Source organism: Tamandua tetradactyla, chromosome 1, assembly GCF_023851605.1.
Source record: "Tamandua tetradactyla isolate mTamTet1 chromosome 1, mTamTet1.pri, whole genome shotgun sequence".
Lineage (NCBI taxonomy): Eukaryota > Metazoa > Chordata > Mammalia > Pilosa > Myrmecophagidae > Tamandua > Tamandua tetradactyla.
The window spans coordinates 178,412,237-178,438,028 of NC_135327.1; the positions used below are offsets into that span (position 1 = coordinate 178,412,237).

Below are 25,792 nucleotides of genomic sequence, written 5' to 3' on the forward strand. Positions count from 1 at the left end.
GGCAATCTTGATTTTTCAACTTCAGCTTGACTTAGAAATTTGATAATCAGTCCAAACTGAGAAGTTGAATGTAAACTTACTTTTTTTTTTCAAACTGTAGTTTGCCTAAGAGAAAAGAAAAATCAAGTAATACAATTAAAATGCAGTAACAATACAATTAAGATACAGTTAAAACCATATAGCTTTTACGTGTGACCATGTGATTGTGTAAACCTTGTGTCTGATGCTCCCTTTACCCAGGGTGTAGACAGATGATAAAAAATAAATAAATAATAGGGAGGATAAGGAGTAAAGAAAAAAAAGTAGATTGCAATACTAGTGGTCAATCTACTTTTTTTTTCTTTACTCCTTATCCTCCCTATTATTTCTTTACTTTTTATCTGTATTTTTTTTTCCTCATACTAGTGGTCAATGAGAGGGAGATAAGGGTTTGAGATGTATGGATTTTTTCTTTTGTTTTTTTATTTCTTTTTCTGGAGTGATGCAAATGTTCGAAAAATGATCATGAATACACAATTATGTGATGATATTGTGAGCCATTGATTGTATACTCTGGATGGCCTGTGTGGTGTGTGAAGATAGGTCAATAAAAATATATTTTTAAAAAAGATACAGTTAAAAGAAAAGTGAAATACATTAGTGTTTTATATTCCAAACTCTCCCCTGAGAAAGTAATTTACTGATGAGTTTAGAAAATTTTAATTTTTATGGTTAAAAATAAAAATTGGGTTTTTCTTTGAAAACTTTTAAAAAATGCCTTCTTAAAATCATGATTGCAATCTAGATTTTAGATTCCATATCAGTGAATTGCTAATTCATTCATTAATATATAAAGGCACTCAAACTCTTTGTAAGATCATATTTCTCAAAACTCCTCCTTGGTAAAGGTCTGTCATACCTATAAAGAATATAAAATAGTAGATCATAAAATATTAGAACTACTTTTCCTAGTTTTTAATGCTCTTCATTTTGTTGATTATAAAACTACATTTAAAAGCATTCCAAATTTTATAGGTCTATTAAGTGAACTTGATGTTGATGTAAGTGAAGGATCTCTAATGGAGCTACAGGGACATATTGGAAGATTCCAGGTAACTGATTTATAGCAGTTTTGATCTGACTTGCCATTTTTTCTTTAGTAAATATCCTTTATGTGGATATATCATAGAGCTATATGTATAAAATTTAAAATAAACAGGATTGCATTATATATATAGATAGATCTATGAATACTGGATATATGTCATGTTTTGTAGTCTCTATTTTGTTCACCATGTTCTGAGCATTTTATACTTAATATATGTTAATATTACTACTTTTTAAAATATGGTTTTTGTCTTTATCATTATGCTATACATAATATCCTTTTTTTTTTTTTTTTTTTTAAAGGGAAACATTTTTAAACATTTTCTTGTTTTTATTATATTTTGTTTGTTTGTTTGTTTTTTACATGGGCTGGGGCCGGGAATCGAACCGGGGTCCTCCGGCACGGCAGGCAAGCACTCTTGCCCGCTGAGCCACCGCGGCCCGCCCCAGAGAGTAATATCCTTTTTAAGACTTATTACAAAATCCAACAGTTGTCTGATTCTGACTTTTCCTTTCTGCCCCCTAGACATGGGAAGTTTGCTATCTCTAAATAACATACTTATACTGGTATTCTTGATTTTTCAACTTTAGAGATCATCTATTAATTTTTCATTAAGGAGGATGGAAATTTATATCTCTTTATCCCTTTTCTTCTACTACAATATATATACATTTCCTGTACCTCCCTCTCTTCTGAAACCTGAACATAATCGTATTATAATTTTGGTTAGATTACTATTTAGTGTTACATTGTTGTGACTATTTCAATGTTGTTTATGATTAAGCCATGGACCAAATAGTTACTTTTCTTTTCTGTACAACATTTCGTTTTCCCTAGAGTTAATGACTGTTTTCTTTTTTTCTTTTCTTGGTTTTCATGTACTTGCTACCAGTTTATTCCCAAACTCTCTCCTAGTTTTATTTCCTTTTAGTTTAAGCAAATACACTAGGCAGTTTATCAGTTAGAGCTTTCATCAATCCTTCTGAGAACCTTTGGGTTTACCTGCCAAAGCTACCTGTGTATTCCAGCCCCTTTATGCAGTCTCCAGAAGTAGCCACAGCAGTAACAACCTTTAAATTTGTGTACTTCAGTAGACAGAATAATCATGGACATACATTCTTGTCCAAATCATATTCTGTTTGCCCTATCATTTTTACTTTTTATTACTTATCAACTTGTGTTTCATTTAATGAGTATCTGTCAAGGTATTATTAAACACGTTTTTGGCTGTGAATGCACAGTTTTTTTTTGCAAACACTTAGATTATATTGGGGACTAATTGCTAAAACACTAATATTCTGTTAATGGGTTGACTACCAATCAAATATATTTGCAGAAAGGTAAAGTTTAATAGTGGTAACTGTAGTTAGCTCAGTTAGGAGTAAGAAATCAGATATTTCTTTAAAAAACTGTGTCACATCCTGATGAAGTTTTCTTTTTTAAATCCCCAAGAAATAGAACTCACTAGTTTTAAACATATTCAGCTAGGTATCAACAAAATATCTTTTTCTTTCTTAGCGCCAATGCTTAGGGCTACTAAGCCGATTTGGGGGCTCAGACAGACTGCGTCAATTTAAATTTCAAGATGATAATGTGGAAGGAGATAGAGTGAGCAAGAAAGATGAGATTGAATTGGCTATGCAGCAGGTAAGAGGAATGAGAATTATGTGAACTATTCTTTGACTAAGATTTTTATAGTTTTGGAAATATTTGATAAAAATAACTTCAGATATGAGTAATTTTAGGAATTGAGTTATAACTTTGTTCTTTAAGTCTGGATTTCCAGGGCATAGTACATTTTAGTGGCTGATATTTTTGTTACTGCTATTTTTCTATTGTAGATTTGTGCCAACGTAATGGAATATTGCCAGTCACTCATGTTACAGAGTTCTACTTTTCAGCATGTTGTGTGTCTCTTTACACCTAGCCTTTCAGAAACCATTAATAGGGATGGACCACGGCAAGGTGAGCCTATTTATTTCTGTATTTGATGATCTATGTTTCTGTCGTTATGACAGGCAAGCCTCTAGTTGGCTCTGGTAAGGTGCGATTTTTTCTGCTTGAAAAGTTAATGGGGAATAATTGTAAAGACTTTTAAGAGGGAATGATGAGTAAGTACTCTTGTCAGGCCTGTGTATAAGGCTGGAGAGCTTGAAGAGAATAGGGATATTTGATTTTCTGAGGATACATCCAGTGGAGAGAGTATAATTTTGAGAAGTACTTAAGACACTTAAAGAAAGGATTCAAGATTGAAGAGGAAGCTAGCTATGTGAAAATACAACATTTTGGGTTTTATGTTAAGTTATGATAAACTAAATTTAGTGTCTTAATTCGATTTTGTTTTATAATTCCAAATTTCTATAGCATAGAAAAGTAAAATTTATATACTAATTAGGCTTAATTCTATGTCTTTGATTTAAGACGTAGACCTAAGATTTATGTCTATGTCTGTGATTCCCAATAGGAAGAGTTGGAATTTGGGGGTAGGATTATGCTTTGGTTAAGTCTATTATCCCTTGGGACAGTCTCGGACAAAGACCATCAATATCTTGGTGGTAATGTACTAGTGGTGATTTCAGGAAGTCTTTCATTTGAGATTTCTGAGAATAATTTTGTCACAATTTCATCCTCTTCAATATCTTATCTTCCCTGAAAATTACTTAATAACATAAAACATTATTGACAACTATTATTAACCACAGAACCTCTATCTTATATAGATTAATGTTAAAATTCTATGTTATGTATGTCAAACTGTATCATAAAATGTTCTTAGCTAGTAGGAGTAAAAAATTTTTTAATACAATAAAATTCACCCATTTTAGGTGCACAATTTGAATAATTTTGGTAATTATTTACAATTGTAACCACTGCCACTATCAAAATATAGAAAAATTCCCTCTTCCTTAAAAGTTTTTCTTTCCGCTTTGCATTTGATTGTATCCTTTGATTTTTGGCTCAAATACTATTTTGCTTCTGTCACAATAGTATTTTGCCTTTTCTAGAATTTTATATAAATATAATCATATAGTATATAGTTTTTGTTTTTGCCTTCTCTCATTTAGCTTAGTGTTTTTGAGATATATCCATGTTTGTGTGTGTATAAACGATTTTCTTGCTTTTAATTTCTGGGTAGTATCCCGTAGTAGGAATATACTATAATTTATCTCTTCACCAGTTGAAAGACATTTGGATTATTTCCAATCTTTGCCTATTTGAACAAACAGCTGTGAACATTTTAATACAAGTCTTTGACATAGCTTTCATATCTATTCACTAGATACCTAGGAGTTGAGTTGCTAGCTTGTATTATATGTCTAACTTTATGTGTAACTTTATAAGATACTGTCATCTGTTTTATAACATGACTTAATCATTTTGCATTTCCACCAGGAATGTATGAAAGTTCTGGTTGCTCCAAATAGCTCCACATTCTTGCTGATGTTTAGTATGTCCATTTTTTTTTCTTAAACTTTAGTTTAAATTCAGGTATATTTTAAAATATTGTAGTAATGTTCTCTTTTTCTCTTTGGAAGAATGACTTTGAGCTCTCAATTCAGTAACCAGAAGGAAAGATTCAGGCTGGAAATGAATGCATATAACTAGAACCATAGGGTGAGGCAGGAGTTATTCACCCAGGGTCAAGAACCCCCTTGAAATTGTTTCTGTGTGGTGACGGTGGTAGTATGTAGGTTTATACGAGTTCTCAAAGAGGTCTTCACCAAATAAAAAATAACCTTTGTGTCCATCAGCCAAATTTCCTCATTCTCTCAAAGTCTCCAGTCTTTTGTATGTATCTGATTACAGTAACTCCTAACCACTTTGCACTGTCAGTGGCATCTAAAAGTAGTCTTGGGTTGGTTTTAGGGACAGTTTATATGCCTGTAAATTCCCGAGCAGCCCATGTTTTAAAACAGATCTTATGAAATTCATATAAAATGATTGTGAAAACATTGTTTTATATCATCAACTCTATTAGAAACCCAAGCTCCCGTCGTTCCATATTGGCGCCTACCTGGTTTGGGCATTATTGTCTACCTGCTGAAACAGAGTGCTAATGATTTCTTCAGTTATTACGATAGTCATCGGCGGAGTGTCAACAAGCTCCAAAATGTTGAGCAACTTCCCCCAGATGAGATCAAAGAGGTATGAATCTTATAGTAAGCTGTGAAAGCTTTTGAGAAATCATTGCTTTTACTAATAAGGGCCAGCGTACTGTTTTCAGACTTGTGAGTAAATATGATGTATGCAGTGTGATTATATAGGAATTAGAATTCTTTTTCTGCATGACTTGAAGTAGAGTTTCTAACTTCAGCATTGTTCCTCATAAGCATAGAAGTTCTTGACTGAAAAATAGCTCAATGAGGGGGTGAGGGGTGGGAAGTGCTCCTGACGTCTTAGTTTCCACAGTAAGGTTTACCTGTGTACAGACCTCCGTTCATTAAATTATTGGCATAAAAAAAAACAGCTCAATGGCACATGTTCAAGAAACCCTCCTGCCATTGAATAGAAAGGCAATTGGCCTTTGAATAAAGAGTTTTGATAATTTATATTCTAAAATCTGTGCCAAGAAGCATAGATTTCTGTGGTAGATGCTTTTGCATAGATGTGATTCCTTAGGTAAGATTTTTGTATGCCTTACGTATTTTCAATATCTGTTTAGTGAATTTTTCAAACAAGTGAAATGAGTCAGACTTGACTAGTTTCTCTCAATGACGAAGAATCATTCCCTTAAATTTGCTGTAGCTATAAGATGCCAAATTACTAAGTTTTCACAGTTGCTGAAGCAGTGCTGAAGCTTTTTGGTGTTCTATTATAGTCTGGATATGGAGCCATTTTGCCAATTCTGGTCATTCCAGGTTTCCTAAATAAGTCCATGTCACGCATAAGGGTAGTCAAAACCTACTCCATCATCCCACTCTTTTGATAATCATGGGAATATTTATAGAGTGCTTACAATTTGCCAGACCTTTAACTATGCACTATACTTGATTGACATGAGGCAGATGTTGTTACTCCTGTTTCTTATATCAGTAACTGAGACATAGAAGACTTGAATCACTTAACCAAAACACACAGCAAGTACAGACTGAGATGAAAGTAACTGACTGGGTTTCAGGTAACCCCCTGAAATTGTGTATCAGGTGGTTTACATCGGATAGTACTTCCTAATGTGTAGCTTGTTGGCCATTTGCCAGAAGATGGTAGTACCACAAGAGGAACTACATCATTATAATAAAGTATGTGGCTGCACCACACAGTGGAGTAGGATGCATCAGGACTGTCCCCCCAACAGAAACTTTGAACAACCAGTAAGAACTGGCAGAAACAGCTAAGAGCTCCAGAAAGCAGTTAAAGAATTATAGAAACAGGGTGAGCACTGAATCAAGAAAAAGGCTATAAAAGTGGGAGGATCTTGTGGTGCCCTTTCTGGCATCTCCCTACCCCTTCCTGACTTGGTGCAGAGCCAGCCCATGTTCCCAATGCACATTTCTGGTCCTGGTTCTGGAAGGAGCAGAGTAATCCTTCTGCACGTATTGGGAGCATGTATGTCTGCCAAATGTGTCTGGTAAGTAGCCTGAGGGACTCACTATCCTGGAATTTGCTCTGCATATAGAAGGCAGTTCACAGACCTCTCCTATGGAATACTGTGGAAGAGCAGTTAAGTCATACTGCCTGGGGCAAGAGATTGTTGGCTATAGGACATTCAGTTCATTGCCCAGGACCGCCAGGAAAGTGTTTCTTAGGAAAAAGAGAACATTTGTTTCTGTATAAGTGGAGAAGTTTCTAGGGCTGCATGTACATGCACAAGATAAGACGTGTGCAGGAAGGATAAGGAAGGTTCCTACATTTTGGCTAGGAGCTGTTCTTTAAACTCACTGTATGAATAAGCCCTGAAGGATAACAGCTGCTCAGGTCGATCTGCAAAGACTGGGAAATGTGTTTTTTTCCTTTTCCTTCTTTTTGTCTTTTGTTAGTTCCTGGCATACAAGGAAAGTACTGTCATAATAGCAGGTGGATACAACTTTAAGGAACAGATACCTCAGAATCTGTCAATAATGACAAAGTCGTAATGTCCAGGCTTCAAAAAAAGATTACAAAGCACACATAGAAACAGGAGATGATATCCCAGGCAAAGGAGAAAATTAAAGCATTAGAAACCACCAATGAGGAGGTCCAGACCTAGGTAGGACATACCAGACAAAGACTTTTAAAAAATTTTAACAGCAGTTAAAAATTACCGAGAAGTGTTCAACAGCAGGTTGGAGCTGGCAAAATAAAGAGACCATTGAAATAAGTCTGAGGAGCAGAAAGAGGAAAGAATGAAGAAGAGTGAACAGAGTATAAGGAGCCTGTGGGGCACTATCAAGTACACAAATATACACGTTGATGGAGTTGCAGAAGGAGAAGAAAAGAGAAAGGGACAAAGATTATTCAAAGAAATAATTTAATGAAAGACCTGAATATATATGTCCAAGATGTTCAACAAACTCCAAATTAGATAACCCCAAATTGACCCATACTGCAGAATATTGTAATCAAATTGTTTTATACCAGAGATAAGGGGGGAATTCTGAAAACTGCGAGAGAGAAGCAATGGCATTACTTATCCTTGTATTCCACATTCCAGACCAAAATTGAAAAAAAAAATGGTTGACCTTACCCAGCTAATGGAGAATGAAATATTAATGGACTTTGCCTCCTATATAATGATTGTTCTTTCAAAAATGATGTTTATGAGTACTGTAACTGCATTCTGTAGAATGACAAGAAAGGTTTTTGCCAACCCAGAAGCCTGCTCATCCTTTGGCAAGAGAGAAAATGCCAAGATGTATCTAAGGACAGATGACAGAGTGGAATGTGTATGAAGAGCCAACCTGAATGACCTTGAAAATATTGTGCCATTTCTTGTTATTGGCCTTCTGTATTCCTTGAGTGAACCAGATCTCTCTACAGCTATGCTGTACTTCAAACTCTTCATTGGAGCATGGATCTACCATACAATTGCATTTTTGACTTCCTCAACCAAATTGAGGTTTGGCTTTTTTGGTCGGTATTCTAGTTTGCTAGCTGCCGGAATGCAATATACCAGAAACAGGACAGCTTTTAAAGGGAGGAATTTATTAAGTTGAAAGTTTACAGTTTGAAGGGCATGAAAATTGAAGCAAGTCTATAAAAATGTCCAAAGTAAGGTACCAACAAGAGGTTACCTTCACTCAGCTTCTCTCTCAACTGGAAAGTCACCTGGAGAACATGGCGATGTCTGCAAACTTTTTCTCCAGGCTTCTTGTTTTATGAAGCTCTCCCGGGGACATATTCCTTCTTCATCTCCAAAGGTGTCTGGCTGCGTGGGCTCTGTGGTTTGTGGCATTAAAGCTTTCTCCAAAATGTGTCCTTTTTTAAAGGATTCTGGTAAACTAATCAAGACCTGTCTGGAATGGGTGGAGTCACATCTCCCTGCAATTAAAGGTTAATACCCACAGTTGGGCACACCACATCTCCGTGGAGATAACCTAATCAAGTTTCTGGCCTACAGTGCTGAATAGGGATTAAAAGAAATGGCTGCCTCCACAAGATGGATCAGGATTATAGCATGGCTTTTCTAGGGCACATAATCCTTTCAAAATCCATTGTCCCAGCCCCACTTCACTTCAGTAAACAGTCTGTCAAACTCTTCTTCACATTTTCTTCTGAAGATACCTGACATCTGTTACAGAAATTCCCCATAGCATTGCTGCAAAATTTGTTACTATTTGAAAGTAATTTTGTTTTGTTTGATATTGTTTTAATTTTACAGGACATTCGAGGTTGATAGGCACATTGGAAAATTGGAAATGTCTATTTCAGGGACATGATTTTTCTGAAAGGCCAGCATATTAAACATTGATTTATGAATTTGACTACTTCTTTGGCTCTAATATTTTTTCTTTAATTACTAGTTTCTTAGCTAGATAATTGTTTCTTATTGCTCTTATCACAGCACCTTGCTTATTGTAGATTTTCATTAAGTTTTTCTAACAATTCATATCATTCTTAATGGTGCATTTGTTTTTGTCTTAGTTATGTCAGTCTGTGATGCCTGCTGGAGTTGATAAAATCTCTACTGCCCAGAAATATATTTTAGCAAGACGGCGTTTGGTGAAGTTGATCAACAATCGAGCTAAACTGCTTTCCCTTTGTTCTTGTATCCTTAATGAAGTTGCAGTCAGAATTAAATGATGATCTTTAAGAGAGTTTTCAAATGTAGTACCTATACACTTATTTTCACATTATTTGGAAAAACCCACATGAAAGGGGACCTAATTGCTTTTATTTTTTTTGTCAATAAATGTCTTATATTTCTAAACTGAAAAGTTGTTCTTATCTTTTAGAGTAGCTAGTAATATATTACAGATGTTTTCTCTCTGGGTAGAAGAAAAGGGCACTGAGACTGGTGGCACACCTCCTCACTGTCCATGTGCTGATTTCTGTGGTATCACCTTCTTTTGAATCCTATACCTGTCTGTTAGACTAAGGTTGTAGATAGATACATCTCTAAGTGGGTGGAGTCTCTTCTTTTACTCCTCTTCAGAAATTGTTTTTTTCAGAAATATATGATGAGATTGTTTTTCTTTATTCTGAGCTCTTTATATAGTTATCATAGAGACCTGCCTTTTTACTTTTTGGCGCCATCTGGAATACTACTTGTTACACTGCACTCCCACTGATTCTCAAGATTCTTTGTTTGCATCCAGGACCTTATTTAAAAACAGAAGACTACAAGGTAAACTTAATTCTGAAAATTAATGAAACAAATGCCTATATATTTTAGTGCTTTGAAAAGCTAGTTGCATTTTTGTTTATTTTTTTATGAGTCCAGATTACTAAAAGTGACTTGGGTAATCCAAAGCTCCTTTGTTACTAGATATAACTTTTTTTATATTTTAACTAATGTACTTGGAAAATTGTACTGAGTATGAGTATTCTAAAGACCACTCATCAGTTGCTCCTCAGATTCTTTAAGTACTGACCCAGCTCCGGAGTCCCATGGTCAAAAATAATTGTCCAGAAAAATGGAAGTAGGTCAGCCTAGGCCATGATTCTTCTTGTTGGAATGAATCTCTGATACTGATGAAGACATGTTGTATACCATGGGTGGAAAGAAACAGAAGAAAAGTTTGAAAACTTTGGCCAAGACCAATCAAATGGGTTTCAGGAGCTTATATTTACCGAAAGTTGAAAATGGAGCTCCTGATCTTGAACTGTATTTTTTTCATGGCATTCTTGTTCATTGTCATCATTTTCTTGGGCTGTGTAATAGATATATACTTGCAAAGCTGATTTGACTCTGTCTTATATCTCTAGATTCCTTTGCCTCAGAAACCAATCTGGATTTTAGAAGTGGGCTGACCATGGTGAGCCAACATGATATAGATCAGGTAAAGCTTTATTCACATTTCTTCTTTTTTCTTTTTTTTTTAAGTGGAGAAGAAAGTCTGATGGGTTAGTATAATTTTCAGGATTACATGCAGAGACTCGATTAGAATTCTATCTTGACCACTTAATAATAATAAGCCACTTTGGTTTATTAGACCACCTAATAGTGACTTTGAAGTTAACTTTTGCACAGTCATTTCCTCATTTAAGAAATGGGAATGATAATATATTCTCAAAGGGTTTTGTCAGAAGTAAATGAGGTGTCATATATGGGGAGCTTTTAGTATAGTGCCTGGACTATAGTAATTGTTCAGTAATTGATAGACGTTAATATCTGGAAACTCCTATTCTGATGTAGAAAACAGGAACTCTGTTTCTTTTGATAAATGTTGTAGGCACAAAATATCACTCAACATTTCTTAGAAAATAATCTAGTGGTAATATTGTGATCAACCAGTAAAACTTCACTATTCTAGACTATACTATTATAATATTATACAGCACTGTGCTATTAGTAACTTCTTGATCAGTGTTGAAATGAATGAAAAGCATTCCCAAAACAATGAAAATGTAAACCTCATCTTGAACTTATAGCAAGTCTTGTTCTTAACAAAGCAGGCCTCAGAGTGTGATTAGGGAGAATAAATTACAGCTAGATCTGCTGTTAGAAATCTGAATGTCTACAGCAATGATTTGATAAAGCCCCTGTTCTTCCCTAATCCCTGTTTTTCACTGTCCTTAAAGCTGAAGGTTGGGTCTTATCCAGGAAAGAGAGGTACAGGTACTGCAACCTCCAGGCCACACCCACTTAGATGTTATAGATACCATACTCTTATCCTAGCCCTGACTACATTTGCCCCTTAGTGACTTTGTAGAAATAATTTTGGCTAGGCTTGCTTAGGGAAGCTAGCATTTAATGAAACCATGTACAGAATTTTCTGAAGAAGGGATTATCCAGAAGATGTTTGATAAATATATGTTGAATTAATGATTGCTATTGTTTCATTTAGACTGGTCTGTTCTAAAGTTAGACAAAATGTAGGATTAATAAATAATCTTCTCATTCTATGCTGTGATTTGTAATGTAAAGCAGAAGGCAGATAGATTCATCTAATTTTGAATTTAATTTTAGCATTTCAGTATAATACAAAAAGATTCATCTGAAACTACATATGCATTCTAAAATACACATGAATTCTAAAGAATATACCAGATTACCCTTATCCCCACTCATATTTCTTGAATATAAAAGCATGTAAATACTTTTTAAATTTACAAAATAAAGTAAAAGCCCCCCTTCCCTCCTATTCTTTGTTTTTTTTTTTCCAGAGGCAGCCACAGTTAGCAACTTCTTTTGTGGCATCCAAGAAATGTTTTTGTGCATATGTCGGTATATAGCAAAAGCATCAACACTGTTGTTATTTTAAGCAGATTTTAAGATGTACATATTTATACCAAAAAGGGAAGAGGGAAAAATATTAGTATTATCCCTCAAAATTCTAGGGTTGGAAGTGTAAATGTTTAGTTAATTTGGTACATGAGAAAGGACCACATTACAAAAATTCAGAGATCTTTTAAATGGTAAGATACAGGGTAAAAGAAATACTTGAGACTACAGTTTCAGTAATAAAATGTCATCTGCATTACTTCTAGCTTCAGGCTGATGCTGTCAATGCTTTTGGAGAATCACTGCAAAAGAAACTCCTGGACATTGAAGGATTATATTCAAAAGTTCGATCTCGCCATAGTTTTGTACAAGCCCTTGTCAGACAAATTCGTGGCCTGCTGAGGATATCAAGGAATTGAGCGCCTGTGCTCATACTCTTCTTATGGAAGAGATGAATTGGGGAGTACTGTCTCTTTTTTATAGATTAGTTTGTTTTCTAAATTATGACCAGAAAATATTGTGCTATTTCTTTCTTTATATATGGACATCTTTTCTGCAAACTTCTTGCCTAGGTTCATACTCACTAGTAAAAAAATAAACGCTTTTTAGAAAAAGAAAACAACGAATATATGGTCAATCTTTTGAAATTGTATCTAAAAAATGATCAGCATTATTGGGAATCCAACAATTCAACTTTCCACAGTGGTGCTATGGATATTATTCTGACTACTAAATTAAAGGAATATTCTGGAAACTTTAATTTTTCCTCACTTCGTACTTACATTATACTTTTATGATATTCAGGGATACTGTATGGGGGTGGAGTAGCTAACAGTAAAACCTTGTTCTTTTATAGAATAGTGTGCTTAGTACTGTGAATAGTTTATTATAGAAATGTTTTAAAATGTCATCTCTTTTTAACATTATTTAACTTTTTAAAAATAGTTTCTGCATGTAAATGGCAGTTTGCATTTGTTCCTTAAAAATGATTATAGAATTTCTCAAATTAATCATCTGCCTTTATTTCTCATATGGCTACAGCTAGGCCAAAAAAATTTTACATAGTCACCACTCTCTTACCCAATTGTGTTTACGTTCTGAAAGTGCATTTTTTCTCTTCCCAGCCAGCAATTATTTCAGCCTAATACATAGGAGAGACTGCCAAGAGGAGAGTCTTACATCTCATGTAGTAGACGAAAATTAATACTTAGTTCTGTAGTGATGCATTTTTTCATCTAATTATAAAATTTCCTTAGCTTTTAAGCATATTTTTAAAAAGCATTATCATTGTTATATTTCTAAATTAATTTTCTGTCCATCATTTATAAAAATTCGTCTTTAGCTGGAAAGCATTCTTTTAATAAATAGAACTCTTAGAGGGATGTGAATGAATAAATAACTGGATCCAAAATGTAGTAATAATGCCTATTGTTCTACAGGTCAGGCATATGGTAATCTTTGTTATTGGGAACACAGGCACAAACCTAGGAATAATTGGGAAACAGCCTGGGGCACAGAATCAAACCATTTTATAAACCTCTTAAGTGTGAAGCCTTCCACAGGACAGAGATATTAACTAAATTTGGGATGAATTAAAATTTTGGATTTAGTAAGCTTCATTATCTTGTTTCGCCACCATTTCTTCCAAAATTACAGCTGACTGGATCAAAAGCTGGGGCAGTGAAAAGTGTGGGCAGGATGGGAGGGAAGCATTGCAGCTGCATGTTGCTTAATAAGGCTGACCACAAATGCTCATTCTGTTATACAGGGGGAATGACTACAGAGACTGAGCAGCCTGACTCAGCATTCTGTTACCTGGCATATGGAGAGAGGATGTTAAGTGCAGCACATGCTTTTTCACAAAGCAAAGAACCACATATAAGGGTCTCTGAATTTTATAACCAGACATGAAAACCCTGGGGGAGAGGCTATGAGTACCTTTAATTCACTGGGCATTACGATATTTTTTTCATTTTTCTTTTTTTATGTTTTTATTGAGATATCTTCATGCATTATACAGTCCATCCAAAGTATGCAATCAAGTGGCTCACAGTATCATCACATACTTGTGTACTCATCACCATGATCATTTTTAGAACATTTGCATCTCTCCAGAAGAAGAAATAGAAAAAATTTATACATCCCATACCCTTTACCCCTCTGTCTCGGTGACCTCTGGTATTGCAATCTACCCAATTTTTTGTCCTTATTTTTTTTACTCATTTGTCTATACCATGGATAAAGGGAGCATCAGCCGTAAAGTTTTCACAATCACACAATCGCATTGTAAAAGCTATATAGTTATACAATCGTTGTTAAGAATCAAGGCTACTGGAATACAGTTCAACAGTTTCAGATACTTCCCTCTAGCCGCTCTAATACGCCATAAACTAAAAAGGGATATCTATATAATGTATAAGAATAACCTCCAGGTTAACTTTTCAACCATTTGAAATTTCTCAGCCACTAAAACTTAAGCCTCCTCTGACTCTTTTTGGTCAAGAAGTCTTTCTTAATCCCATGATACTGGGTCCCAGCTCATCCCCAGGAGTTCTGTTTCACGTTGCCAGGGAGATTTATGCTCCAGGAGTCATGTCCCACGTAGGGGGAGGAGGGCAGTGAGTTCACCTGCCAAGTATCACAATAATTTTTAAGTGGTTATACCAATTTACTCTTACTGTGGGGGTAAGAATTCCTGTTTGTCCATATCATTGTAGAATTGTAACACTTAAATTTTTGCTAACTGGGTGGGTGTGAAATGGTATGCCATCTGATTTGTGTATTTTGTATATTATTGGCCATTTTTTCTAATTCTAAGCTTTATCCATGTTTCTTTTGGTTATCTTTTTCTTTTTGATATGTTAGAGGTAGTTATAAATTCAGAATGGTTTTAGCCTTTTCACTTTTCCGTTTGCAGACATTTTCTTACAGTCTTTTGGGTCGTCTTTTCAGCTTTTTTTATGATGTACAAGTTTTCCATTTTAATGTAGTCAAGTGTATCTGTTTTCTGAGATGGTGTATGCTTTTTATGTTTTATTTAAAGTTTTTCTCCAATCTAGTATCATAAAATAGTCTCTTGTGATTTTCTTCTAAACATATTTTAAAGATTTCCTCAATTAGGTCATTAATGTCTCTACCATTGATTTTTGTGAATGGCATAAGCTAGAGATCTAATTTTACTGTTTTCTGTATGAATAATCAATTATCTCTATGACTAATAGTGCATTATTTCCCACAGAGCAGTAATGCCACCTCTGTCATATATCTCATCATAGCACACTATATACACCTTGCTTATTTCACTTACTAATTTGTCTTGGAGATCTTTTTGTATCAGCATATATAAAACTTCTCTCTCTCAAACCTCTATAGTGTTTCAAAGTATGTATATAGCATGGCATTTTAATGTGTTATTTAAATGATTAACATGAAGATTGTTTCCAATCTTTTGCTATAGTGAATGGTTTTGAGTATACAGAATTTCATGCAGGGGGGACTATATCTTTATGATAATATGTATTTTATTGTATTATAATATGTATTGCTGGATCAACAGGTATGCTCCTCTACGCTTTTGATAGTTTTACCTAATTGCCACCATAGAAGTTTTAACAATTTGCATTTCCATCAGTACCGTGTAACTGTGCCTGTTTCCCTGTTCTTGTCAATGCAGTGTGTTACTAAGCTTTTTGCTCTGTCAGTCTGATAAAAAATGATACCTAGTTATAGTATTTATATTTCTTTATATGATTGTCATTGAGTATCTGTTCAAATGTTTGACCCATTTGCATTTCTTTTTCTATAAACTGTTCATATCCTTTGCCCATTTTTTATTGGATTATTGCTTTTTTACTGATTTTTCCCCCTGTATTTTTTTTAATTGTGAAAACAACATATATACAAAAAAGCAATAAATTTCAAAGCACACCACAACAATTAGTTATTGAATACATTTCAGAGTTTGATACAGGTTACAGTTCCACAATTTTAGGTTTTTCCTTCTGGCTGCTCCAAGACACTGAAGACTAAAAGACATGTCAATATAATGATTAAGGAGTCATTTGTTAAATCCTATCTTCTCTTTTATAACTCCACCTTCTCCTTTGATCTTCATTATTTTATATATATAATATATATTCACATACTATGTAATCACCCAAAGTGTATAATTAGTGGTTCACAATATCATATAATTGTGAATTTATCATTACAATCAACTTTTCTTTTTTGTGAAAAACAACATATAGACAAAAACAGCGATAAATTTCAAACCATATTGCAACAATTAGTTGTTGAACTGATTTCAGAGTTTGGTATGGGTTACAATTCCACAATTTTAGTTTTTACTTCTAGCTGCTCCAAGATATTAGAGACTAAAAAAAATATCAGTGTAATGGTTCCGCAATTGTACTCATTTGTTAAACCCTATCTTCCCTGTACAACTCCACCTTCACCTTTGATCTTTCTCCAACTCTTTAGGGATATTTGGCTATGCCCATTCTAACTTTTTCACATTAGAAGGGGCTGTCGGTAATATGGGGTAGGGGGATGGAACTAGTTGATGTTCTGGAGAGCTGGGCCCTCTGTATTCCAGGACTTATCTGGTCTGGAGACCCATCTAGAGGTTATAGGTCTCTGGAAAGTTACCCTAGTGCATTGAACCTTTTAGAATCTTATATAACACCCAAGGTGTTCTTTAGAATTGGCAGGAATGGTTTTGGTTAGGGTTTGGCAAGTTATGATAGGTAGCAAATTCTAACTGAAGCATGCATAAGAGTGACCTCCAGAGTAGCCTCTCAACTCTATTTGAACTCTCTCAGCCACTGATACCTATTTGTTCCACTTCTTTTCCCCCTTTTGGTCAGGATGGCATTATTGATCCCATGGTGCCAGGGCCAGGCTCATCCCTGGGATTTATCTCCCATGCTGTCAAGGAGACTTTCAGCCCTGGATGTCATGTCCCCCGTAGGAGGGAGGGTAATGGTTTCACTTGCAGGGTGGGCTTAGAGAGAGGTCACAATTGAACAGCAAAGTATTTTTTACTGATTTGTAGGAGTTCTTTAAATAAAGAAAATTAACCTTTTGTCATAATTCACAAATGGTGTTTTTCTTCTCTCTCTCTGTCTCTGTCTTCTTCCCCACCTCCTGTGTGTGTCTGTCTCTCACCAAACAAATTTTTCATTTTAAGTAGTTGATTTTCATCAGTCTTTTATGGCTTGTGGGTTTTGTATTATATTGGTCAGATGAAATACCTTCTCATTTTGAGATTATAAAATAATTTCTCCATTTTTCCCTAGTGATTTTAATATTTATTTTCTTTTTGTTTTGTTTAACCTCTTGATCTGAAACTTATTTGTAAAGTATGAGGTAGAAACCCATTATTTCTTTTTCTAGGTAGTAAAAATACCAATGAATCTAGTTAGAGCAATATCATTTGTTGAATGTTCCATCTCCATTTGGTGTTTAGGATTGCTGGGATGGAACTAAAAAAGGCTGGATTGATCAAGGATTAAAATTTTAAAAGGCAGGTATCACGGAGGGTCATTGGATAGGAAAATTGATACTAATGGTGAATCCTTGATAAAAGTGCCGGTCTCTCAAGGTTTAGACCAGATAGAAGGGAGTGAAGTCAGAAGGGACTGCATGACTTGTGAGAATATGGAACAGCTAAGGTAAAAAAAATAGGATAGGAGGTAAAATTTTAGATTTCCATAGGTAGAACAGTTCCCAGAGATGACAAAGCCTGACTTATGAACATGGTAGTGGATTGCTGAACTGGAGTAAAGATGTAAGTCACTGGAGGAAAGGAGAACTGGAAAATACTATGTGGCCTTTGAAAACATCCAAGATTATGAGAGCTCAAGGCTGAAAAGAAGGCTGTCAAGTTAGATGCCAAAGTCTTCAATGAATGGGGTGACTGCCTAGGAAGTTTTTTTTTTAATGTATCTAATGTTTTAATTTTTGCTACAACATTATCCCCATGTAGTCAAGTTTTATTATCACAGATTAAATCTTTTGGTCCAAGAATATAATGTTGGATGTGTAAAGCAGAATTTCCAAAGCTGCTAAATGGTTGAATAGGAAAGCTGGTAACATGCTACTTACAGAGTTGTCATCAATTCTTTTGAAGTTTTGAGAGCTATGATGAACTCTTAATCCAGAAAAAAATTTTTTTTTTCAAATAATTTTGCAAATCCTTAAAGCTTATTCATGGATTCCTGTGAGACCTAGACTGAGAACTTTGGTGTTTTAGAATTTTGAATCAATGTCTGTCAGAATCTAAATTGTAATGAAAAATTACAATTTTCCTATGTTATTTTCTGAAACACAGCTCTAAAGTCTTACATTAAAGTTTCTGTGCTTCTGTGCTTTTCCTTCCTTTTCTCCTAGCTGGATAATGCATAAAAACCACCCTCTTAAGGGCTACCCACTTTTTCTTCCCCCAAGAGCTAGAAATTCAGCTATTAGTGTGAAAAAGCTTTCTTAAAAAATATTTTTTCTTTTAAAATAAATTGAACTACTTAATATTTAAACAACATCCCCAACTCTTGCTTATCCATCAGTAAGTTCCCTAAAAGGCAGGCATATAATTTATCAGAGTTTTGGCATATTACACTGAAATAAAACTTCATATACATTTACTATTAAAGCTACACTTGAACCTTGCTCAACTTGTTAAAGGCCAGGTTTTAGAAACCATTCATTTAGTACTTGGCATGTATTTAACACCAAGTTCCAGAACCCCTCTATAAAACCTAATACATGTTTGTTTTTATAAGTAAAATTGACAAAAAGACCTTAGAGATCACTCAGTCCAAACCCAACCCTGGGTTAAACACACTGCCTAAAATTTGAAATTTGAAAATTAGAATATTTATATGCAGCCATCCTTTTGTTTTTCAGTGATTAACCCTAGCAAGGGATGGGAAAAAAAGATCTAGGTAAAATAAAAAAAAAATCACTGCAGCTGAGGAACATGTATACTTGACGACAAAAACATGCTCTAAATCCTATAGTCACACCGCAGCCCACTGCCTACAAAGTTTTGTGGGAACTTAGCCACATTTAATTTATGGTTGCTTCCATCCCATGTCAGAGTTTAACAGAGACACTAAGTATAAAATATTTGCCATCAGGCCCTTTATAGAAAGCATACAGACCCCTGCTCTATTTAATTGCTCTGGCCTATTTTCCTTCTGTTACTGTTTATTAAAAGTGTTAATTTATTATAAAAACTTAATGTTAAGTATGTTAATGTTAAGTTTGCCTTTGTACAATGCAATTAGTTTCTTAAGTATAGTTCTTACCCTTTAATGGCAAAAGTATGAAGGTTAGCATTCATTCCCTTCAACCCAAATTTAACATGAAAAATTTAAACATCAGGAAACATAAGAATATTACAACTTTCCCCATCTAGATTCAACTATTACTTTTCTATATTTTGTCCACTTGTGGATGTTTTTTTGAAAGTATGTTGAACAGAACTATTGAAACTATGTGAAAGTACGTTGCAGAAATCATGACTTTGTACTGCTAAATGCACTCAACTCCTTAGAAACCAGCACCACACCTAAGATTTAATCTAATATTCAGTCCATAGTAGAACTGCCTCAGTAATTTCATCAGTCTTCCGTAACTGTTTTTTCAAACCATGACACACTAAGGTTCACACGTTGAATGTTCAATTTAGAATCTTTCTTCCTTCACAATATGAATTTTTCCAGAGGTCCATGCCAGTTGCCTTTGTAATCGCTCCCACATATTGTATTTCTCTGTTTTCTAAAATACTGTCAATGTGAGGGTTTGGGTAGTTGTCCTTCCTCATGCAATAATACTGGCACAGCTTGAACATTACCATTTCTCAGTAATACTTTTGGGTTTTTGTCATTGAGATGTCCTATATTTTTTCAGCACAACGTTTAGATGGATTTTTGACTCTTCCGACACTCACTAGGTGCTGCCCTGGAGGTAACGGTGGATGGATGCCGCACTAAAATGTATTTACCGGATGGAGACTCTGCTCCCTTCTTGCCAAAAAACATAAAATGCAAGAGCTACAGCCGTTGCTGCTGAGACAAAAAGGCCCAAAGAGGCCGCTTCAGCGTATGTGCTTTGGTAGGACCCCGCCCGCCCACCAGGAAGTCTTGATCAAGAAGGGGAGAAGGGAAGAAAAAAAGGGAATCTTAAAGGAGGTGTGTTTGTGTGGGGGTGGGGAGTGGGAATACCAGATGGCAGACTTTTTATAGTTTTATTTCACACAAATAAAACTTGCACACGAGCAGTCTGTTCGTTTTCCCCGCTGTGCAGGTGGCCGTTGGGGTTGGTGACTGAGGGCCAGCTGGGCTGTTCTTACTTCAATGGCTTTGTGGTTCTTGGAAGAAACATGAGCAATCTCAGCTAATCAGTAAGATCTATGGAACATCGGTAGCACTTCCAGCTCCTTGGCATTGTAGATCAGGAACTATCAGAAGCTGCTGGGCAGCATGTACTTCATTTTCTTGTTGCATCCATAACCAATGCTAGGAATCAAGATCTGGCCCTTCCTTGAATCTTCTCTGCATCCTGTTGCCAACATCTCTGGGTTCTGCCAGTTATGCTTAATTTTGACATAGGTCTGACTGGTGCCGGATGAACTTCTTGGTTCTCTTTTTGATGATCTTGGGCTTTATGAGGGGTCTGAGGGCAGCCACGATACCAGGTATGAGATTGTTGCCACATCCGTGGGCAGCGCCGAGGAAGAGAGAGCAAGGAGATGTTTCTATATGAGAATATTTGAGTAATAAGATGAAAGTAGCACTGGAGAAATGTTCTGCCTTTCTCCTCTGTTCCTTGTGATTATTTGGAGGTATAGAAGAAAGGGCATTTGAAATGGCCTCAGGGGAAAGGCCTTTCATTTAAGGCTTCATCTGTAAGAAGAGGATAACGGTCTACACAAGGAATTTCAATAAATATTGCATTTAGAGGATGTGCCAGGCATTGTTGGGAACTGGGAACAGAATCATGAACCAAATAAATGTTTGAAGTCCCCACCCTCATGTAGCACACAGTCTGGTGTCTTGTAACTAAGACTACCAGTGGCAGCATCACTTGGGAGCTTGCTAGATTTAGAATGCCAGGCTCACCCCAGAATCAGAATCTATAATTTAAAAAGATCCTCGATGATTTGAATGGATATTAAAGTTTGGGAAGCACTGGCCAAAACTTGATGGAGTCAAGTGTTCAGGTCCACAGGTTGGAAAGTAAGATACATTATAGCCATCTCTCAGCATCCCCTTCCTCCTGGCAGTCACTGTAGTTCAAGGAGACCCTACTTCTGCTGATTATAATTGATTGGAGAGTACCTGAGACAAGCTTGGTGAATAAGCATTCCTTTCCCAGGTATTTTAAATTGGTAAGGAAAGAGAAATTCAGTCTTTCCTTTGGTTGGGTTATTTAATGAGTAAGGTACGGTGGCCATATTCTCTGAAAGTGAGAGAAACTTGGATGGCAGAAGCAGAGTGAGACACACAGAGAAAACAATAAAGCAGATGCCTGGAGAAAAGCATAAATGGAAAGAAAATGCTTCCTAAATTCCTGTAGGCTTTCCTGTTCCCCACTGATGGGCACTGTATATCTACAATAAATGTTCATTTGGTTTAAGCTAATATGATTTGATTTTTATTATCTAGAACCAGAGCGCTACTTTATATAGCAGATAAGGGTGAATTTAGAAGGCCGAGACCAAGAGAGAAGGATGGTCTTGCTTTTTAAGTGTGTGTTGATTGAAGTTGAGAGATTTGAAGACGAGGAGCAAGAGGCAGCCAGCAGCGGAACAGAGGAGGCTCTGTATGGAGAGGGCACCATACCAGACACACGACAAGCATCTGTTGGTCCTTACTGTCTGATAATGTCCCCACAGTTCAAGAAGGGGGCACTAGCCCCATTTACAGAAGAGGAAACTGAATTTCATTAGAGGTTAAGTAACTTGCTCAAAACTGCCAGTTAGTGCAAGGCAATCATGAATTGGACCCAGTTGTACTAACTAGCCTCCACAGGCCTCCATCTTTACTTTCGCACCTAACTTCGACCACTGACCCTCACTCGGGTTACAGAGCATGTCCACAGATCTTTTGAAATATACAGCCCTCCTCTGGTATGTAGGTTGCAAAAGCTACACGGATGATATGTTGCCTCATCCCTTCCTCTAGTTCAGGAAATGTCAAACCTGCCTGGGCACCAAAATCGTTGAAGTACTGGTAATAACAGAGATCCCTGAGCACAGATCCAAGTTTAGAAGAGCGGAAGTTTGAGATTGGGGCCTGGGAATCTAAATCTCTAAAGCTCCGTAACCAGACTGCGGACCTCCATTTCAGGAAGAGAGGCCGAAGCGCCCCACCAGAAGGCACAGGCGTTCCGCGGGCAGGCTTCTGGGTGCAGGTGAGGCAAGGCAGCGGCAGTGGGAGCCCAAGTGGGCGGGGCGGGGCGGGGCATGACCCGGAAGCCAACCGCGGGTTCCGCCCCTCGCGCCGCGGGAGGCAGGCTCGGACCGGCCCTGAGTTGCAGCCGTCCTTCGTGCCCTCCTTGCCCTCCCCACGGTCATCATGCTCCAGTTCCTGGTGAGTGGAACTGTAGACAAGCCGGGCGGGGGCTTGGCCCAGTGACCACAGTGCGGGAAGCGCGAGGCCTGGGATGTCTCGGACCCCTCCCCATCAGGAGCTCGCGATACGCCGAGCGGGCTTCTCTCGGGTGGCTGTGCGTGGGTCTCGCGGTGTGCTCAGCTCTTGCGCATAGTCGACCCCTCGCGATATGGAAGGTGCAGTTTTGTCTTTGCCTTACCCCGGTCCCGTGGCTACTATTTTCCTGCAGCCATCCAAGTCTCTAAACTTTGAGGTGTCAGAGCATACAGTTCTAAACCTTCTTATTCTGTGTGTTTCCCTGTGCCCATTGTGTAACCCTCGTGTTAAAACGTCTTGTTTTTAATGACTTTTTGTCGACTCCCATCACTGGCCCTGCTGGTTGGCATTTTTGAGAACTTATGAGGGTGGGGAGTGCCTGGAATAAACCTTAAATTAGTAGGCCATGTGAGGCACAGAAACTCAGAGTCTGAATTATAGGCTTAGGGAGCGCTCACCAGACGTTTTATAGCTTCCAGACTTGGAGGGAGACTAGTTGCTGGAATGAGTCTAACTATATACAAGTGATTTTTTCCAAAATGCTTTTTTTGGGGGAAATGAGTAAGCAAGTTATCACTTAGAACTCCGTATTTCAGTTTAAAACTAACCAGTATTTTCAACGTTTCCAGTAACTAGTTTAAAACACATTATATTTCCGAGATTGCCTAGTGAAGGTTTTAAAGAGAATTTAACCAATAAGATTTCCAAGTGAAAGTCTTTCTACCAAGCTTTTGCGTGTTCAAACTTGATGCTTTTAACCTCTATTTCTAATGCGGCCCGTATTCTAGTATGTTTCAGATAGATGGTCAATGGAAATCTAGTGCACTTTCTAGTGCGTTTGGAAATCTAGTGCATTTGGGTTGAGATTCTTTCCCAAATGTTTCACTATTATCTTTATTAAAGAGATTAAAAAAAGAAAAAAGTGCCCCGTTTGTCCTTTTGAAGGATAATTGACTTAAATTTCTAGTCCAAAAGAACTTATTCTTTTTTTTATTGTGTAATATATATAAAAAGCAAAAAAAGATAAAAGCAATAGTTTTCAAAGTACTTGTCAACAAGTAGTTACAGGACAGATCCCAGAGTTTGTCATGGGCTACCATACCATCATGTCAGATTTTTCCTTTTAGCTGCTTTGGAACATTGGCGGAATAAATATTTTTTTATCATCACAATTGACTTTTTTTTCTTTTTTTGAAAAAATATATACAAAAAGCAGTAAATTTCAAAACATAGTGCAATAATTAATTGTAGAACAGATTTCAGAGTTTGGTATGGGTTACAATTCCACAATCTTAGGTCTTTACTTCTAGCTATTCTAAGGCACTGGAGACTAAAAGAAATATCAATATAATGATTCAGCAATCAAACTTGTTTCTTATACCCTACTTTCTCTGTAAAACTCCATCACCTTTGATCATTTTCTCACTCTTTAGGGGTATTTGGGCTATGCCCACCCTAACTTTTTCATGTTGGAAGGGGCTGTCATTAATATGGGGTAGGGAGATGGAACTAGCTGATGTTCTGGAGAGGCTGGCCCCTCTAGGTTTCAGGACTTACCTGGTTCAGGGACCCATCTGGAGGTTGTAGGTCTCTGGAAAGTTACCCTAGTACATGGAACCTTTGAAGAATCTTATGTATTGTCCTAGGTGCAAAAAACTTATTCTTGGCCTAAACTGGTTAACTGAGACAAGAACTTCCCTTCTGGAAGTTTCTCCATTGTCTTTATTAGGAGTTAACCTGGGAGTTAGGAATATAAATAATTATTTCCATTTACTGAGACAGGGCTAGCCCCGCCACCACTCCCTGCCCCCTTCCCCTTCTGGAAGTTTCTCCAGTGTCCTTATTAGAAGTTAATAGAATTAATTATTTTCATTTACTTGTAGGAAACTCAGATTAAAAGCAGTATCAGCCCTGAAGTGTAAGTTGATATCATTGAGCCTCCTACTACAGCTGTAACTAGCTGATAAACTAGAGTACTTCGATGCAGTTACGGTTAATTTTATAAGTGCGTTTCTAGAGTGAGTTTATTTGGTTTTGGAATAAGCTTTTGCAGTTTATAAACATGAATGTGACTGATTTGAGAATTCAGAATTTTCAGTATTTGTCATTCCTTAAATTCCTTGTTCAGAAGTAACTCATGACAGTGTTCTCTCATCTTCTGTTCTTCCACCTCCTCTGTTCTTCTACTTCCCCGCTGCTTTAGTTGAAAGAAGTATATAACATTACTTTTCATTTTTTCAGTGAGTCACTAACTGTGTGAACATGAACAAGTCTTTCTCTTTGCTTTCAGTCATTTCATCTATAAAACAGTGAGGTTGAAGCACATGATCCCTAAATTCTCTTGTATGGCCAGCCATCATGTCACAGTGCTTAAAAAGTAAGATTCCAGAATCCGAACTCTAGCTCCATTGTTTTTTGAGCTGGGGAAGCTTGGGCAGATTATTTAAATTCTCTATGCTACGTTTTCCATATTTCAAAATGGGAACCTACCTCATGGTTTTGTGGTAAGGATTAAAAATAAGTTAATACACAAAAGATAAAACAGTGGCACTTAATTAGGACTCAGATTTTGTTCTGTTTCTCTTTTGCAAGGTGTCAAGGTGATTTCTGAGATGGGAATTAGTTTACTTCAGAAGGAAGGTGATGGGGAAAACCTGGCATGTGATGAACACTGATTAAACATATGCTGTCATTACACATTTTGGAACCCTCTGCTATGTTCCTTATAGTTGTTTTCCATGGAACACTTTGAAAACCACCACATATAATTGTGTTGCTTGTATATATTCCTGTCATTGTTCTTTTTTGGATTAAAATATTCACACAGCAAAACTTTTTTTGGGGTGGGGGGAGGTCGCTGCATGTTACGGGAATCAAACCCTAGTCTCCCACATGGCAGGCAAGCATTCTACCACTGAACCATCCTTGCACCCCATCAACACTATTTTGAAAAATTTTTTTCTGTGATCCTGCTACCTCTTCTTCCTTTTACCTTGGTACCTACCTCAGTTGCTGTAAGGTTTAGCTCCACCTGTTTTAAGGAAACTTTGAAGCTTGGAAAGAAGCCTAATATGTGACAGGCACTAATGGAGATTTTGTGTGCACAGCCTGTTGTAACTTGTTTCTTTTCTTTTTCTGTTCTTACCACTTGAAATCTGCAGCATTTGATACTCTCAACCACCTCTTCTTTAATCCCTACTCCCTTTGGTTTTAGGTCTCGTTATCTCAGTGCTTTCCAACATTCCTTCG

The 25,792-nt window shown here is 36.6% G+C and overlaps 2 protein-coding genes and 1 pseudogene across 3 annotated transcripts in view; all 3 read left to right on the plus strand.

Moving 5' to 3' along the window:
* NUP205 (nucleoporin 205) overlaps positions 1-15,772 on the plus strand; it is a 153,216-nt gene extending 137,444 nt beyond the window's left edge. For both annotated transcript variants that reach the window (XM_077142076.1, XM_077142164.1), the window contains 8 exons: positions 1,015-1,091; positions 2,606-2,734; positions 2,929-3,052; positions 5,067-5,233; positions 9,149-9,272; positions 9,723-9,851; positions 10,433-10,506; positions 12,158-15,772. In XM_077142076.1, coding sequence (XP_076998191.1) covers positions 1,015-1,091; positions 2,606-2,734; positions 2,929-3,052; positions 5,067-5,233; positions 9,149-9,272; positions 9,723-9,851; positions 10,433-10,506; positions 12,158-12,310 — 977 coding nt within the window. In that variant the 3' untranslated portion in view covers positions 12,311-15,772. The remainder of the gene's footprint in view (positions 1-1,014; positions 1,092-2,605; positions 2,735-2,928; positions 3,053-5,066; positions 5,234-9,148; positions 9,273-9,722; positions 9,852-10,432; positions 10,507-12,157) is intronic.
* On the plus strand, positions 5,244-9,125 carry LOC143667711 (microsomal glutathione S-transferase 1 pseudogene; annotated as a pseudogene).
* Positions 15,773-22,359: 6,587 nt separating the features above from the next.
* The window catches only part of STMP1 (short transmembrane mitochondrial protein 1), a 33,607-nt gene continuing 30,174 nt past the window's right edge, over positions 22,360-25,792 (plus strand). The window contains exon 1 of the mRNA XM_077158993.1: positions 22,360-22,683. Within this exon, the coding sequence (XP_077015108.1) occupies positions 22,360-22,683 (324 nt within the window). The remainder of the gene's footprint in view (positions 22,684-25,792) is intronic.